The sequence below is a fragment of the Sander vitreus genome, chromosome 6 (genome assembly GCF_031162955.1).
Source record: "Sander vitreus isolate 19-12246 chromosome 6, sanVit1, whole genome shotgun sequence".
Classification (NCBI taxonomy): Eukaryota; Metazoa; Chordata; class Actinopteri; order Perciformes; family Percidae; genus Sander; species Sander vitreus.
In genome coordinates this window covers 7255603-7271927 of record NC_135860.1, presented here as the reverse complement: position 1 = coordinate 7271927, position 16325 = coordinate 7255603, and the positions used below count along the sequence as shown (strand labels likewise).

The 16325-nt window shown below is 38.8% G+C and overlaps 2 protein-coding genes across 2 annotated transcripts; both read right to left on the bottom strand.

Annotated features, from left to right (window-relative positions):
- Window positions 1-90: 90 nt before the first annotated feature.
- lamtor2 (late endosomal/lysosomal adaptor, MAPK and MTOR activator 2) lies at window positions 91-2798 on the bottom strand. The gene is made up of 4 exons (XM_078252272.1): window positions 2567-2798; window positions 1612-1774; window positions 1400-1489; window positions 91-624 (listed from the first exon to the last, which is right to left on the bottom strand). The coding sequence occupies exons 1-4, from the start codon at window positions 2632-2634 to the stop codon at window positions 568-570; spliced, it is 378 nt and encodes a 125-aa protein (XP_078108398.1). The 5' UTR covers window positions 2635-2798; the 3' UTR covers window positions 91-567.
- Window positions 2799-5089: 2291 nt separating this feature from the next.
- On the bottom strand, window positions 5090-15112 carry LOC144519258 (ubiquilin-1-like). The gene is made up of 7 exons (XM_078252270.1): window positions 14900-15112; window positions 12278-12429; window positions 12046-12185; window positions 9433-9695; window positions 8240-8355; window positions 7522-7693; window positions 5090-7098 (listed from the first exon to the last, which is right to left on the bottom strand). Exons 1-7 carry the CDS (start codon window positions 15044-15046, stop codon window positions 6958-6960), a joined length of 1131 nt encoding a protein of 376 aa, XP_078108396.1. The 5' UTR covers window positions 15047-15112; the 3' UTR covers window positions 5090-6957.
- Window positions 15113-16325: the final 1213 nt, after the last annotated feature.

Here is a 16325-nt window from a genome sequence, read left to right as displayed (position 1 = left end):
GGTAAACCTCGTATTTTAGTTTAGAATAATATAATAGCCCACTCACAAAGCACTCAGTTTAGAGCATAAACACAAAATAGAAAAAGTGAATATTAATCCAAAAATTGTTTATTTGACAGCTTTGAAACAAAACGCAGCAAAAAAATCTTCCCTGTATTTTATCCGACAGACATTTTTATGAATGTTTTCACAAACCATTTTACTTCTCTGACAGGAGTCAAAAATGTTAAATTTGCTGCTTAACTGTGATCTGCATGCCTGAACTAAAACTGCAAATGAATGAATCGGCCGTGGAAACAGTAATGTAAAGGAATCATTTCAGCAGTTGTACACTCAGGCTTCCTTTTGACAGTTATGTGGCCTTTTAGAGCAGACCATTAGATGAACACATAAGTCACAAGCGAGGGCAAAAAAACATACCAGTTATTAGTTTCAATACCATGATTATAAATACACCCCACCCACTCACAGATCACTCAGTAGTCCATAAATGACCGGGAACATGTGATGTTTTTTTTCCAGGCAGACAGAAGCGACAGGTAGAGCTTCAGTCACATCACATCTCCACTATGACGCTGCCACTTGGGTTAATGGTTCCTCCAGGTACTGTACCAGGGCTTCTGCCTATAAACACAACATACACAGAACAGTGTTAACAAAGGCTTTATTCAGAGTGACAAATAAGGATTAGCTTCAAGCTACTGCCTTATGTGTTGTGATGTAGTATACAAGCTGTCCTATAAGTGTTCCTCAATAAGACAGGATCGGTTTTAAATGACTTCAAGCTGAACACTACATCGTACAGTTCAGTTTAGGGCTGCTACAGGAACTGTTTGGATTATCAAGTCATTGTAGAAGTCATTTTTCAAGCAAAAATGCCAAATATTTGGTCTCTAATGTGAGTATTTGCTGCTTTTCCTCGTCTTACATCGGAGTTAAATATCTTTGGGTTTTGGACGGTTGGTTGGACAAAACAAGGCATTTGAATACTTACTCTAAAAAATTGTGATGATATTTTCATAGTTTTCTGATGTTTTATAAACAGTTTTATGGTCTGTTAAGTTAATTTTAGTGCACCAAAATACAGCACCTACTTTAGATCAATTGAAATGTACCTTTTGGACATTTAAGGAATGTGATTTTAAATCTCACAACCTCTCCTTGTGATTGTTTTACATAACTATATTTTCTTTTACATCCTTATTATTCTAATTTATTGATCAAATAATTTCCCCAAATCAGACAGCTTTAATAGCTTTCTGTTATTTTTATGATAGTATTGATTATTCTCTGTGTTGTTGTGCTTTAACCCTGAATATACAAATGAGCCTGAAAAGCAGGACATTGTTTGATGGGAAACCAATGACTGACAATCAGCTTTGACTGCAAAAACTCTCACCTTGGCTTTAAGCATTCCAAAACCCACCGTCTCTTTGGCGTACATACACAGTAGTAGGTTGGCTACACGAGTAATGGCCACCCTTCCCTCCTGAGAGATAAAAGGAGAGAAAGTGACAAAGTGCCCCAGTTCAAACTGTTCATATCAAAATCACTCATCATATGAGAACCCGAGAACAACCGCAATGGTTTTAGAAGAACTGCACTTCTTACCATACAATCCATGAGTATGAATTTAAGTTTGTCTTCGTTAAAGGCTTGGTGGCCGTTCTTGTCGTAGGCCGCCCAGATGTTGCTAGCGATGGCAGCTGTCACTCGGGCGTCAGTGTCCCCGTATCCAGAGTAAGCCAGAAGTGAACCTTCATTGTTCAGTAAGCTGGTGAAAATGTAAACATTGAAGTTTCAGTATCCAGCACATGAACACCTGAAATGATTTTTACTATAGACTGTCAACGAATGGATTTTACTCAGGGTATCTCCATGAAGCTACCCAACAATGTTGGCCATATCTACAAACCTAATAATCATAGTATATATACTGTTTATAAAGTAATATGAAACAGTCTGAACTATGTACAAATATGTAAATTGTTATGAATCGTGTTGCAATTTATCAAAGTTAATCCAAATACTGCCAGTTTTTAAGACTCTTAAGGAACATTTGTAATGGTAATTTGAATTGGCAATAAGATCATATTGTTACCATAAAGGAACTACAAATGAAAGCATGTGTAGAAATGCAGGAATTTCAAAATGACCTTACGTTACTTAGTGAATTTAGACAGAATTTCAGTAGAGAGAGAATTTCAATAGAGAGAGACGATTAGATTAAGTTGCAGCCCTACATTTTAGACTATTACTAACTATAACTATTGCAAACAACTTGTAAGGTTAAGGTTTGCCCTGCCCACAGTATTCCTTAAATATCATATTGCACAGAGATGTAAAACATGCAGTTTGATGTTACTAATCTTAGTCTACCTGTACCGCAGTATTCCGATATTTGGCAGACTCTTGATATTTAGCTAGTATTATATTTCCGTGTATGTCAAAAAGCCCACCATTGTACCCTTTCCAACAACAACAACAACAACAACATACTGTATAATGTTCAAAAACCATATTACCTCGTTAGCATGCTGCTAACTAGCTAGCTAACGTTACTCACAGTGTGCTTTGGACTCCGTTTGTGTTCGCTTGGCTCAGAACCTGCGTTAACGCCTTTGGTCGTAACATAGCTACTTACTCACTAACATATGCTAATGCAAAAATAAAAAAACAACTATATTTTAAACGAATAAATAACTGCCTTTAAAATGTCAAAAACTACTCATCCACAGTGGCGTCAGCTGATGTTTTCGTCCTTTTCCGGGTGTCTTCTCAATGCATTGTGGGAATTGTAGGCTTAGAAGTCATCTTTTTTCTTCTTTTTTTAAGGCAGTCGGTATCCGTTGCATTGCTGCCACCTTCTGGATCTAGTCTTTTACTGTGCAACATAGGTACATCGCCAGTATGTACACATACAAAAAGTCAATACCGGAGGTGCATATACAGAAAAAAATGTGTAGAAAATATATAAAAAAGTAGAAAAGCAAATTGTAGTAGCCTACATATTAAAACAAATGTATCACCGATACATGAGAAATGTATCAAACATAATTCCAGTCTTAATTGCCTTCTTATTTTTCATGTCTCTTACAGTGTTGCCGTATTGGTGCAGTTCTTGAAAAAAAGAGTTCAAAGTTTGGTTTGGAGTCCGCCCATTTCTTATTGTTTCCCAATAACGAGATTAATTGAACAAAATAAACAACACCATTGTCCATCTCATTGCCTTCAAAACAAATAAAAATAGCTTTATCCTTAAATTGAATTAATTGCCCAGTATTCCGTCTTATAAGATGTTGAACATCAACCCAAAATATTTTAGTATACATATAGTGAAAGAACAAATGACAGATTGTTTCTTTTTCTAGTTCACAGAAAGTACAAGAATATTCAATATCAAGTTTGAATCTCTTTAATGTCCTTACTGTGCTACCTTCTGCTAGTAAGTTTTATTCACAGTGACCACCTAAATGGATCCCATTCATGACATTCACCATACTACACATACGTCTGAGTTTATGCAAATCCCTCCCCAGTGTAGTTTCTAGGTCTTCACCCGATATGTCCCCATATGTTCAGAAATCTCCTAGCAGCGTCCAGCACCATCTTGATTCTTACTGATATCCATGTATCTTGACAGCACAATGTATTACCCTGGTATTACCATGGAAATAATGCAAAAACACCTTTTTGTCCATGCAGAAACTCTGATCTTGTAATACTCCAGTTCCTTTTGCACCATTTCTTCATTTCTCAGCTTCGATAATGCCTTTACTAATTCCGTTTACTTAATATTTACTATAAAATGGAAATTGTCACTTGTAACTGTAGTACAGTAGCCTACTTGTCTAGAGTAAATACGGGGTACATTTTTGAGACTTTACACTTTTTGTTCACTTTTATTACTACCTGCTTATGTACAAATTACAGTATATGGTATATTTATTTATTTAGTACCTGCTTATACCCATACACATTACAGTATGTATATATACATATATATATATATATATACATATGTATATATATATATATATATGCATACCTGCAGATAATGTATATATTATTATATGTATAATCTGCTCTCATTATGTATATACATACTGCCCATTAGTTTATACATTTTATATATCTGTAGAAGCAGAGTGGGAGGGAGCCTGAGATCTACAGTAAGACTTTCATTGCCAATGACTTGTTTCACTGTAATTGTCGTGTACATGACAATACAATAACTTGAACCTAATATTTCAGAGGTAAAGATTTAATGTGTACTGCATTGCATTTATCTGATGTCTGTAGCTACTAGTTTGCAGTTTAAGATTTGATTTGAAACTTTCATAAGATTAGTATGTATAAATTACCCAACCTTTCAGAATACATTAAATACAAAAACACATTAAAAAGGAGCAACATAAAGAAATAGGTCATTTATCTTCTAATAATTAAAAAAATTGTGTATTTAGATTCGATAAAGGCAGAATAAAGACTTTTATTGTAACTGTAATAATATATATTTCTGGTATTGCTACAGTTAATTCCCATCTTCCTCTGCCACTGCAAATAGCTGTAGGGATGACTGTTATTGATCGACAAATACATTATTTAAATGTATTTGATTTCTTAATATACTTGTACAACTTTTTAGATGTCACTGCACCCATCAAACAACCCGTTATAGACGATAGGCTAAAACACTGCCAGGACAAGTGAAAATATCAATCAAGGGCAAAGTCAACATAACACAGCTGTCAAAACTGCATTGCCAAAGTAAATTATTCACAATTCATTTATTAGATAAAAAGAAAATGGCTACTTATCTGTCCAAAGGGAGACGAAGAATAGATTTCAGATTATTTTACAATATATTGTAGAACGCATCATTATCTTCAGGCACTATACTGCTTATTGTGTGGACAACAGTTATTGTGAAAGGGTTTGGTTCATTTGTGAATGACTTCAAAAACAAATCCACTTATGGCTTTCTTAACAAGTTACCATAACCACAATAAATCATAGTATCACCAGGGCACTGACACTTCATAGAGACCATTTCATACAGTAGTTGAAAACAAAGAATCAAACTGGGTGCAAGTGTATTTACTTTATTTACTTTTACACAGTTCGTCTACAGGAAATCAACTTGAACCACACCTGTCGGCTAAGAAAGTAAATTTCAATGACGGTCTATACTAGTGGTGGGTGATATGAACCTCTGACATGGCATACGTACATTTTAAGGCTATATTGTGATTGTAGAACATTTTATAGATTAAAACAATCAGATGGAAATGACTGTTTTGGCTAATTCTGCAAATGAAAAACCTAATAAATGTATTCAAGGAAAATTCTGTAAATCCAGTATCACAGTCTGGAAACACTATCGGCAATACAACTAGAGATATTAAACAGATCAACTGAAAATCAAAATTTCAAGCTTTCAGTTCTAATATAATGCTGGATAGCTTAATTAATAATAATGCATCATATTTGAATTAATTACTTTGTGAGTAAAATCTGAATCTGCAATGTAACCAGTTACATTTCTCTGTCAGATAAATGTAGCAGTACAATGTTCTCCTCTGAAGTAGATGTACAAAATGAGTAGTGTACAGTTGAGATGAACATGTTTTAAGTGCTTTGGGGCCTTTTGTTAGTTATTTCAGGGTATGGGTTAGAATAGTAATTTAATAGGTTTCCTATCTAAACATCGTAATAAATCTATAGCAGTTTGGGGTCCAATAGCACAGGCCGAGCAATCAACCCGTTCCAACGTCACAGCGCTAGTTTATCTCAATGTAGCAAATGTCCTACCAGTTGAAAAGTCTATCTTCTCACTATGTTTAAATGTCACATTGTCCAACCCTCATCCACACACACACACATTACACACACTTGGTCCTAAAATCAAAAAACTTTGACTTTGTCCTCCTCCTAAACATTTAGGCAGCAGTGCAAACCACCACAAGAATCAGTACTGAGAAACATTTTGGGGGAGAAATACAAGGTGTCACAAACCTGCCAGGGTGAAAAACTTCCATGAAGAGAACTTAAATAAATACCAGGCAAGAGGATTGAAAGAAAAAAAAAAAAACATGTAAAAACAAGCTGAGCGCACAGAAGACCATCATCCAACCTAGTACAACAACCTAACCACCAAATACAATCTGTTAAAATGGATGTAAAATTAGTAACTATTAGAATTAATTCCTTGTGCAGACATCCAGTGAATGAGCACTTGTCGTGTCTGAAATCATCTCCGACTGGCCTGGCAGGAGTAACTCATTGGTCGCGACAAGGAGAGTTGTGGCGTTATTTCTCTGTAGCAGTACTACATACACTCCGTCACTTAATCACAGTATATATTATTCTGGTGTACATTGTTTACATATATACTAGACAGGCTGCTATTAATCAACCGTGTCACTTCACCTCGTAACTTGTCACTTTAATTTGTCACTTAGTTACCTCATAACTTTTAGATAGATACATTTATATATACATTTATTTATCCCCGGACGGAAATTCACATGTCACAGTTTACTAGTTGTATATACCTCTTAATTGCTTTATTTTTTTTACTTCTCTATTTATATGTACTTGTTTCGGTCTTTGTGCTGTTGCAACACCTGAATTTCCCCTTTTGGATCAATAAAGGCTTATCATATCTCATCTGCCATGGCTTTTAGCTTTAGCATAGGACCAATTCTGTTAGAAACCAACAACATCCTTCCACTAGGATTTCCCATCCTCCCCCGTTTATCCTTCCTATGATTTACAGATCAGCTGAAGAGATAACAAGTGATTGGAATACCACTGCGTCTATCTGGGTGTCAGGTCAGACTTATTTATTTGATGTAGGATGGTGTTTATGTATTAACTTATTTCAAATCGCCCACGCCAGTCCCCAACTCTACCCCGTCTTCCACCCTCAACCCCCAGAATGAAACGAGTGGGTTAGGCCAACAGTCTTTCGATGGCGGCGTTGACGTCCCCTCCCGTAGCGATGAGTGCCTGCAGGTTGGCTTGGCGGTCGATGAAGCCCATGGTGTTGAGCTGGTCAAGCTGCTGCTGGAAACGAACCTCTGGGGTCTGGAGCTGGGAGGGAGGAGACCACGCATTAGGTTAGCTACTGCTTTTTACAGTGGACCTCCTTTTTCAGATTCTGATTATTTAGTGAGTTAAGATATTCCACCAAATGTTTCTTTATACTTATACCAGCTGATTTTGACACATTTGCTTTTTCACATATAATCAAACTGACTTTAAGCACTTTAGCACTAATTCTACCTATACCCACTTATACAAAATATAGACAAACTCATCCTCTCACGCAATTTCATATTGTAAGCTTTACAGCGGGTTTACATTGGGGATGAAAGCGCCGCGATATGTCCAGAGACAGGAGAGCAGCCACCTGGCTGCTTCCACCAGAATATTTCAACATTTTGTGTTAATATTTTAAAATGTTGCTCTGATTTTAGAAAACGCAACAAATTTAGGCAATTAGATAAAACATACTGATGGCCCTCCGCCTGCAAACATCTGTAACATCTGCTGCATGAGCTGTTGCTGAGAGGAACTGCTGGCTGAGAGGGGACTGGATCCGGTTGCCATGGCAGGCGGCTGAGGGATCTCTGGGGATATGCTGCCCCCTGTGGCTGCAGGAACCGCGAGACCTCCGGGAGACAATCTAGAGGAGAAAGAAATGTCAACAATCAAGAAAACTGTTAGTCTGGCTATCACCAGACCAAGCTCATTCTTTTAAGATTGAACATTAGTCTGGGGCGTCTGCGCTGTGTTTTCTGCTGCACAAGAGGCGTGATCAACGGGCTTAGTTCAAATGACTCTGTACGCAATTGGATAGTCCTTCAACCAATCAGACCAACGTAGCAGCGACAGCGGCATCAACGGGTTGCTGCGTTTCTGTGGCCGCCATGTTGAATGTAAACAAAAAGCTGCTTGGTCGCTTCTCTATCGTCATCCTGTTAAACTGGTACTTCAAATGACCACTACCAATTGCTCACTTAAACAGAATTCATACAGTATACGTCAATCTGTTGGGTTTACATATTGCGTTCTTTTACAAAAACAACATTTCGATGACTTATTCTAAGAATTTGGGATCTTTTTCTTTTCATGATTCAAATAACAGAAGGAATTCAGATTAATTCCGAGTTGACCGCCAGATAAGGACAATTACACAGGGTTGAAATATATAGTATATAACAGTCGGTACCTGGACATGAATCCCGGGGCTTCTGTCTGTAAGGTCTGCAGGCCCTGTTGGATCTGTATGAGGGCCTGCATGGCTCTGGGGTTGGTCAGCATAGACAGTGTTTCAGGATTCTGCATCTGCTCAATGACAAACATGACACAAGTCAACTCTAAAACCCAACAGAGCCCCCAACGTCCAGAAAGATGACACTTCAAAAATAAAAAATAAAATCTTGTGCACACAAGATAACAATTTGGATGTCTGTCTGCATACACTCTCCATAGAGCATTATAAACCCAGAGGATGCTCTCACGGTTACCAAGCACCCAGTTCTGGTTATACATCATGTCTTGCATCATTGCTGGATGTTTGCCAACTCTATGGTCCGTCAAGGGACGAGAGGATTCAGACAACAAAAACGAACAGTGAGAGCTGAGGTGGCCTAGAAGAAGAAGCAAGCTTCTGGCTGGAACGGTGGCCATCAGTGTCAATCCTAAACTTGTTGGGACATTCACGGACGCTCCAAGTTGCAGGAGTGAACAAGAAAGGAACTAGATCAGCATCAAGGAGTAGGGGACAGTTAGAGAAATAACAACTGTGATGTAAAAAAACATAGCTGCAAACTCTAAGTGGGTAGAAAAAGGTGACAGTACTTGGACTAGCTAACGTTCTTGCTCAGATGAACAGCAACATTTCTAGTAACAGCAACCGCAAAAAAAACGCTTGTATCCCAAACACATGGCCAAGCTCGGGCCAGCATCAAAAGCAGGTGTCTCTGGGGCAACCTCTAGCTCACCCAGCAAGAGCGTGTGCTCCATGTAGGTTGAGTCCTTTGCAGCGGCCCGGGTTCGAGTCCCACCTGCGGTCCTTTTCTGTGCGTCATCCCCCATCTCTCTCCCACCTTTCCTGTCTATCCACTGTCACTATGAAATAAAGGGAAAAGCACCCCCCCCGTGATTCGCACAGACGTGGACCACCCCAAATAAAAACTTAGGTTGTACACAAATCATGCGGGTACCATCGTTTCCATTCAAAGCGGTGAATTTGCCAAAAGGTGATGAGTTTGCAGCTGTGAGAGAAAAAAAAATGAATAAACAAGCAAGGTGGGGGAAACCTCTGTATCAGGACACACAAGACGTTTCATTAATCCGTGCTAGCTCTCTGAGGTTGACCTGGCGTTTCAGGGCACTGTCAAAGAGCAACTCTGCACCGACCTGTCTCATGAGGTCAGGGTTGCTGAACATGCTGGAGACGTCCGGGGTCCGTTCCACGAGCTGCTGCATCTGGGGATTGCCCGCGAGCATCTGTCTCATCAGGTCTGGGTTGGACATCATGTTCTGGACCAGGGGGCTGCCCATCATCTGCGACATCATCTGTGGGTTGGACATCAGCTGACTCTGCACCTGCTGCTGCATCTCCATGAAGCTGGATGAACGCATGCCCATGCCTAACAAGCCGGACAGGTCACCGAGTCCACCTGAGGAGGAGGAGGAGGAAAGCTGGAGAATACTTCCATGCAGCAAAGATTTTCTTTTACTAAAGATAGTGAATTACACGCAGCGCCAATGGTATGAAACGGTTAAGGGTGTCATGATTTCGAAATCGACCGAAATGAAGTCACAATCTCGAACTGCGAATTAAAAAATTGAATCGTCGATGCTGCCACGTCCGGTCGGCTTGCCAAGTGAAAAAAAACAAAAAAAAAAAACACATACGTGTTGAAGTGTTGCGAGTCAGTCAACCTCCTCTAACTTAGCTACAGCCAGTCAAAAGATAGCATGGCAACTGCAGATGCAAGAGACCCATCGACAGAACTTGAACCCCCTCCTCTTTCACTGAAGTCGCCGGTGTGGAAGTATTTTGGATTTCCAGTGAGTTATGTTGACAACGTTCGCATAAAAAAAAGCCACAGTTTGCAAGCTCTGCTATGTGCGTGTACCATATTAAAATAGTTTGTTAAGACACTTAATTGTTCAGAGAAGACTATGGACATGGCGGTTTTATTGGGTTTTTTGTTGTTGTTGTGAACTTGAAAGTCGTCTTCTGTGAAGAAGACCGCAGTTACGAAAGAGAAACTAAATGGCCGGTTATTTTGCTTAAGTTTCCAATTGACTGAAGACATAAGTTATTGTTACATTATGTTGTTAATAAATGTTTTAAAATTTGACAATGTAGTGTGGTACATTGCAAACAAGGGTCAGATATTATATTGCATAAAGGTCTAGTCTAAAAATGGCATAGCAACCTGTGCTTTAAAAAAATAAATAAAACGTAAAAATCGAACCGTGACCTTAGAATCAAAAATTTAATCGAAGATTTGGAGAATAGTGACACCCCTAAAAACGGTACACACGTCCTGTCTCCTAAATGGGCGTGGCCTCGTTTGAAAATGGGAATTTCGTGTGGATAGATGTATAGATGAAACGTTATATTTGTATATGTCCATCTGAAAAATGCCATTTTAGTGTCAGAATGTCCGTGAGATATAATGCTTGTGGAAAAAAAATGGCCGTAATATTATTAGTTTAAATCAATACACTCGTGACCTGCCGCTGGTCTCCTAAAGAGGCGTGGCCGTGGCAGAGCCCACGTGACACAGATGCAGGAAATGACTCAGAGTTGGGTGGTCTCGCTTCTAAACCATCTCTGCTTTCAGGTAAGTGGACGTGTTGACAGGGAACACCATTGTGAGATTTTTGCTATAGAATTTCATTAATTGTGTAAGTCGCCCCAAAACGTACGTGCTGTCGCCCAAGAAGTTTTTTAAATGACTAAATTCGTGATGGTTTCTTGTTCAAAGTCTGAGTGGAAATGTAGTTAAAAGTTTGGAATGTCTCGCTGAGACAACGAGAGGCATATGGGTCCAGATGTTGTCTTTGCACCATGGGGATAGGTTGTTAATCCTCTTCGCAACCCTAATTACAGCTACATAATCTATGCCAGTGGTTCCCAAACGTTTTTATGTGAAGGACCCCCCCAAAACTGACATGAATTAGACCCAGTCCCCCATTTGATAAGATTTTGTCAAAGGGTCCCCAGTCTGAGAGGATTTTATTACGGAAAGTGTATGAACCCCATGACCAAAATAGTTACACATTCTGTCATTGTGTTGTTTATGGACAGCCTAGAAATCTAGACGCAGCCTAGCGGCAGCAAATGTTGTTTGCGGCCAGGGTCAGTCTAGCAACTCTCCGTTGGCTTGCGAGCTGGAAAAACCAAACTCTGGTCAGGCCAATCACATCGTGTACAGAGTCGGTGGACGGGCTTAATATAATGACGGCAGAGTTGCGACGGTTCCGCGTGAATTCCCTGCTACTTGAAAACAAAGCAGATGGCTGCTGCTGCTGGCGAACAGCTGTCTTTCGAATCGGTTTTGGCCGCGACTCTGGAAGACTTGGAGTTGAGCTTTTCTTTGAGAAAAGAACAAAGAACGGCACTGAAGTCATTCTTAAAAAAGGAAGATGTGTTCGGAGTTTTGCCGACTGGATACGGCAAAAGTTTAATCTATCAACTAGCGTTGCTACCTTCTTTGTTGCTCTGCCTGGTTGTAGCGCTATCCTATTGCGTGCAGAGGGAATCTGAAAGACAACCGTTTATCCCCCCCCTCTGATTGAGCCCTGTCAATGGTGAGTTCCCAGACCAAACATCTTGATGTGGGTCTGACTTGTCAGGCTAGCTTATGGATGGAATTATGGTGAACCAAGGATCCCCGGGGGTTTCCTGGACCCAACTTTGGGAACCACTGATCTCTGCGATAGGATCACAAGAATTAAACTCAATGTAGAGCAAAAAGGAAGCGAGTCATTTAAAATATATAGAATTCTTACTCATTGCATTAGCAGGCTCTGTTGGTGTCTGACTCGTGCCACTTCCTGCTCTGTCTGCTACAGTGGCGTTGCTGCTGCTGCTGCTATTTTGAGGCGTTGCAGAACTGGAACTTGTCTGAGATGTACCATCACCTGTTGATCTTTGAAGAGAAAGCAACCATAAAATAAAAATCTCACCAGGCTTGAGCTTTGCCTCTTTACCTACAAAACACATTTCATGCATTGTACTTACTTCGGTGCAGTCTTGATGACAAGATGAACGGTCATGCCATCTCTGATTTTGTGCTGGTTTAAAGAATCCTCATCCTTCAGAATCTTTCCAGCAAATATCAACACCAGCTGGTCCTGCGGGGCCTCGAACTTTTTGGACACCTCCTGTTTGAACTGGACAAATGAGACAAGAGCAAGTGAGCAACTGCTCGGAGGTCCCCAGAAGAGGTGGTAACTTGAGTGGTTGTTAAGATAAATATAATATCAACTGGGTCCTGCATTATTATGTCATCTTGTGGCCCTCTTTTGAAGAGGGGTGCCGTGTCAGAATCTAGTTCTGGAACGTAATTACTTTAGTTTATAATGTGCCCACATGGTGTTTATTCCTAAGTGTATTTCATCAAATGTAGAACAAAAATTGAAAAGGGTCCAGAGAAGAGCTACTAAATTAATTCCAGGAATGAAAAATATGTCTAGAGATAGATTGAGAAAATTAAGTTTACCGACTGTCATATTTAGGAGATACAGAGGTGATTTGATTCGGGTGTATGAGCTTGTACAGGGAATATATGATGTAACAGTTGAGCCTTTCAGTTTTGGAGCAATATAGGTATGAGACACGAGGAAATTCTTTAAAACTTGACCCTAGAACATGCCTGTCTGAAAAGAGAAAGAATGTTTTCACACGCCGTGCGGTAAAATCATGGAATGACCTTCCAGAAGAAGTTGTGCGTTCCCCTTCAATTAATTCTTTCAAGAATAGGTTGGATGCATTTTGCCTGTCAAAAGGTCTACTGTATAATTATAAAGCTTGTCAGTAATTTATGTAACTTTTTTATGAATTGTTAGAAAATTTCAATCATGAAATGAATGCGTTTTATGAAAACAACATGTTAAAATGTGAATATACTTGTTTTGTGATGCTTGAGTCTGGAATAGAGGATTGTATATCCTGAACCAGATTTTTTTTTTTTTTTTTTCAAAGTAGAAAGACACACCAACATGTAGTTATTGATGGTGCCTTTATAGAAGCTGTAAATGAATAAAATATCTAATTATTAATTTAAAATGATCATGGAACTTAAACAAAAAGGCGTCATTCACAGGAGAAGATGTTACAATGATTATATTTTGACCGTTTGGAGTGGACAGACAGATACTGGTTATCTTCCATCGTTGGAGGGTATTCAAACTTTGTTTTATTGCTTGGTATTTCTTGCTTGGCAATCCTCACACCGCGAGAGGTTCTGATGTATCTCACTCTATTCCTTGTGATATGACAGATGCCACTTGCATTTATTTGGTGATGTTGTTGTGGATCACTTTGCTGTCTGATGTCTGTCTTTAACTGTAATGTATTTTGTTGCTACACACACAAAGTAATAATGAAACTAAAACATTTTCTGTTTTGTTTCAGTAGCACCTGACAGGTTAAACAGGTTAATGCACAAGCATGGTTGTTGCCGTGAAATCAGCGAATAGGCTTAGCTTCACAGATAAGTATCAAAGAGTGGGTGATATCATTAGTGACGTTACTTCGACTTGTTTAATAATGTTGTAACTTGGTCAACAGCATCCCACCCACATTCTATCAGCGACCTGTCCCTACGGATAATATAAGATAACGTTAATTCGTTATCACTCTACCCAAACTGAAACGACACTAATTTCACTGCAGTTTCCCCGTTAGAATGATGTAATAGTTAGTTAGCTTCAATGCCGATATTAGATATTGAAAATGTCTTGCACGTTCTGTGAACTAAAAGTAGAAACGATCAATCATTTGTTTTATCACTGTACCAGCATATGTTGGGCTGATTTTCAATTTATATTTTATATTTTATTATTTTCATTTTATATATATAAAAACTGAGCTATATATAGCTCAGTTTCCTTTATATACATATATAAAAAGGAAACTGAGCAAACAATTCAATTTCAGGATGAAGACATTCTTATATGTTTGAAGGTAATAAGATGGAAAATATGTTGTTTTTTGTACAGTTCAATTTTTGTTATTGGGATAATTCCACATTCACAAGAAAATATCGGCGGACTCCAAACCAAACTTTAAACATTTTAATCCACAACTGCATCATTATGGCGACACTAAGTTTTAGGAGACCTTAAACAAGTAAAGACTCATTTTGTGTTTTTAAATTTCTCATGGACCGATGATAGGATTGATTTAAATTCGTATGACGTTTTCTATTATTTTTTATTTTCTTTGTATATGCACCTCTGGTATGAACGGTTATGTGTGTTCATACTGATGATGTAGCTAACGTCACTTGTGTTCTTTTAAATACATATTTACTGTTTCAGCTAACTGCAATGTTAACGTTAGCTCTAATAACGTGACGCTACATTTTCCGGTTATTTCCGTAATCACACAGATGTCTGCCGCCTCAGGAAATATTGGATTTAAACGTTAAATTCGCACCAAGCAAATATTGGAATATTGCGGGCAGACAGTAGACATCTGTCAGACCACGAAAATACCATCGAAGACGCAACCCGCTGCTGGACAACAGGCAAAAAAACAACAACGTTTCGACCTTTCCCCTAATGTTTGATAGGAAACGCATCATGATGATGATAGCGTGAGTTCTGCTGCCGGATGTTGAAACGTCAGTTACCACACCTGGGAGACAGAAGAATCCTCCGAAATAGAAATTTCCTCTTTTCCATTGGGGGTTTTGACGGTGATCACCATCGCAGATTCTCCAGGAGCAACATTTTTATCCATTTTGGTATCCTCCGTACGCTCCGTGCTGTTATTTTCCGCCATCTTTACTGCTTTACTCCTTCTTCTTCGTCTTCTTCTTCTTCTTCTTCTTCTGCTGCTTCTTCTTCTTCTGTGTTACTTCCGGCAGAGATAAACAATAAGGTCTGGTCCATCGGCGTGTTGCCGCCACCCAGCGGTCATTAGTTAAACAACAGCTTTACATTTTGGTTCGTACTTTTTACATGAGTACTTATTTACTTTCTAAAGGATCTGAATACTTCCTCCACCACTCTCAGCTGAGATTAAATAGACAATAACAATAATACATGTAAGGACATTTTTTCATGCTAATCGAATGTGTTTGTAGCTTGAAAGAAGCTAGCGCGGACCACTGATTAGCTTACAACGCTACTATACGGGGCACAGGGAAAGTAAAAACAAATCGCTATTTATACCACTAAAAAGGCTCAAAATATCACCACACTTCAACGGTAGCATAATGAGGGTCCCTACGTGTTAACCGAAGCATTAAGAACATTGTAAATGTACAGACAGTTTATTAAAAAGATAGATAATAAAGACCGTAGCTCCCAAGACGGCGGCCGCCTGTATACGAGAACGCGACTCTTTTTATAATCTAGGCAGTACTGCAGTACTTACGTTTTGCCTACTTAGTTACAACTCCACCACTGCTAGCTGACATACAGTATACATTAAGCCTATTTCATAACAATTTCTCAGTTTTGCCCTGTTTTCATTATGTGATAAGCTATTTTTTGTAACTTAATTTTTTATTGAAAATGTTGTACACATACAAAACTGCATACAGCCAAAATTACAACTGAGTTGAAGACCCATAACAAAAAGCTTTGAATAAAGCCAGCATATAGTAAAATAATAATAATGTCTTGCATGTATGGATATTTTTAATTACAAAATTAAATTGAAGTAAAAATAAAAAATAAAAATTGGCAATCAAAAAAATCTAAAATCAAATCAACAAAGTGATGTGAGCTTTCTCCTTTATTTCAAATGCAACATCATGATCTGATTCCAAGCCTCGTAATTTGTGGTGTCATTCAGCTTTCTTCAACCCACTTTTCCTACTTTGACTCAAATTTCTCCTCTGGAGCCTCAATATGTGTGTGAATCTTTCCATGTCAAATATTTCTTCTACTCCACCCAGCCATTGTTCCTTCATAGGTGGGTCTGCTTTGCACCATGCTCTATAGTTTTCTTGCTGGCTGCCAGCAGTGCTTAGATCAGGTATCTGTCCCCACCCTGTGTGTTTTCCTGTGCCAGATTCCCCAGATATAACACAGAGCCGGTGTTAGGCATCCCA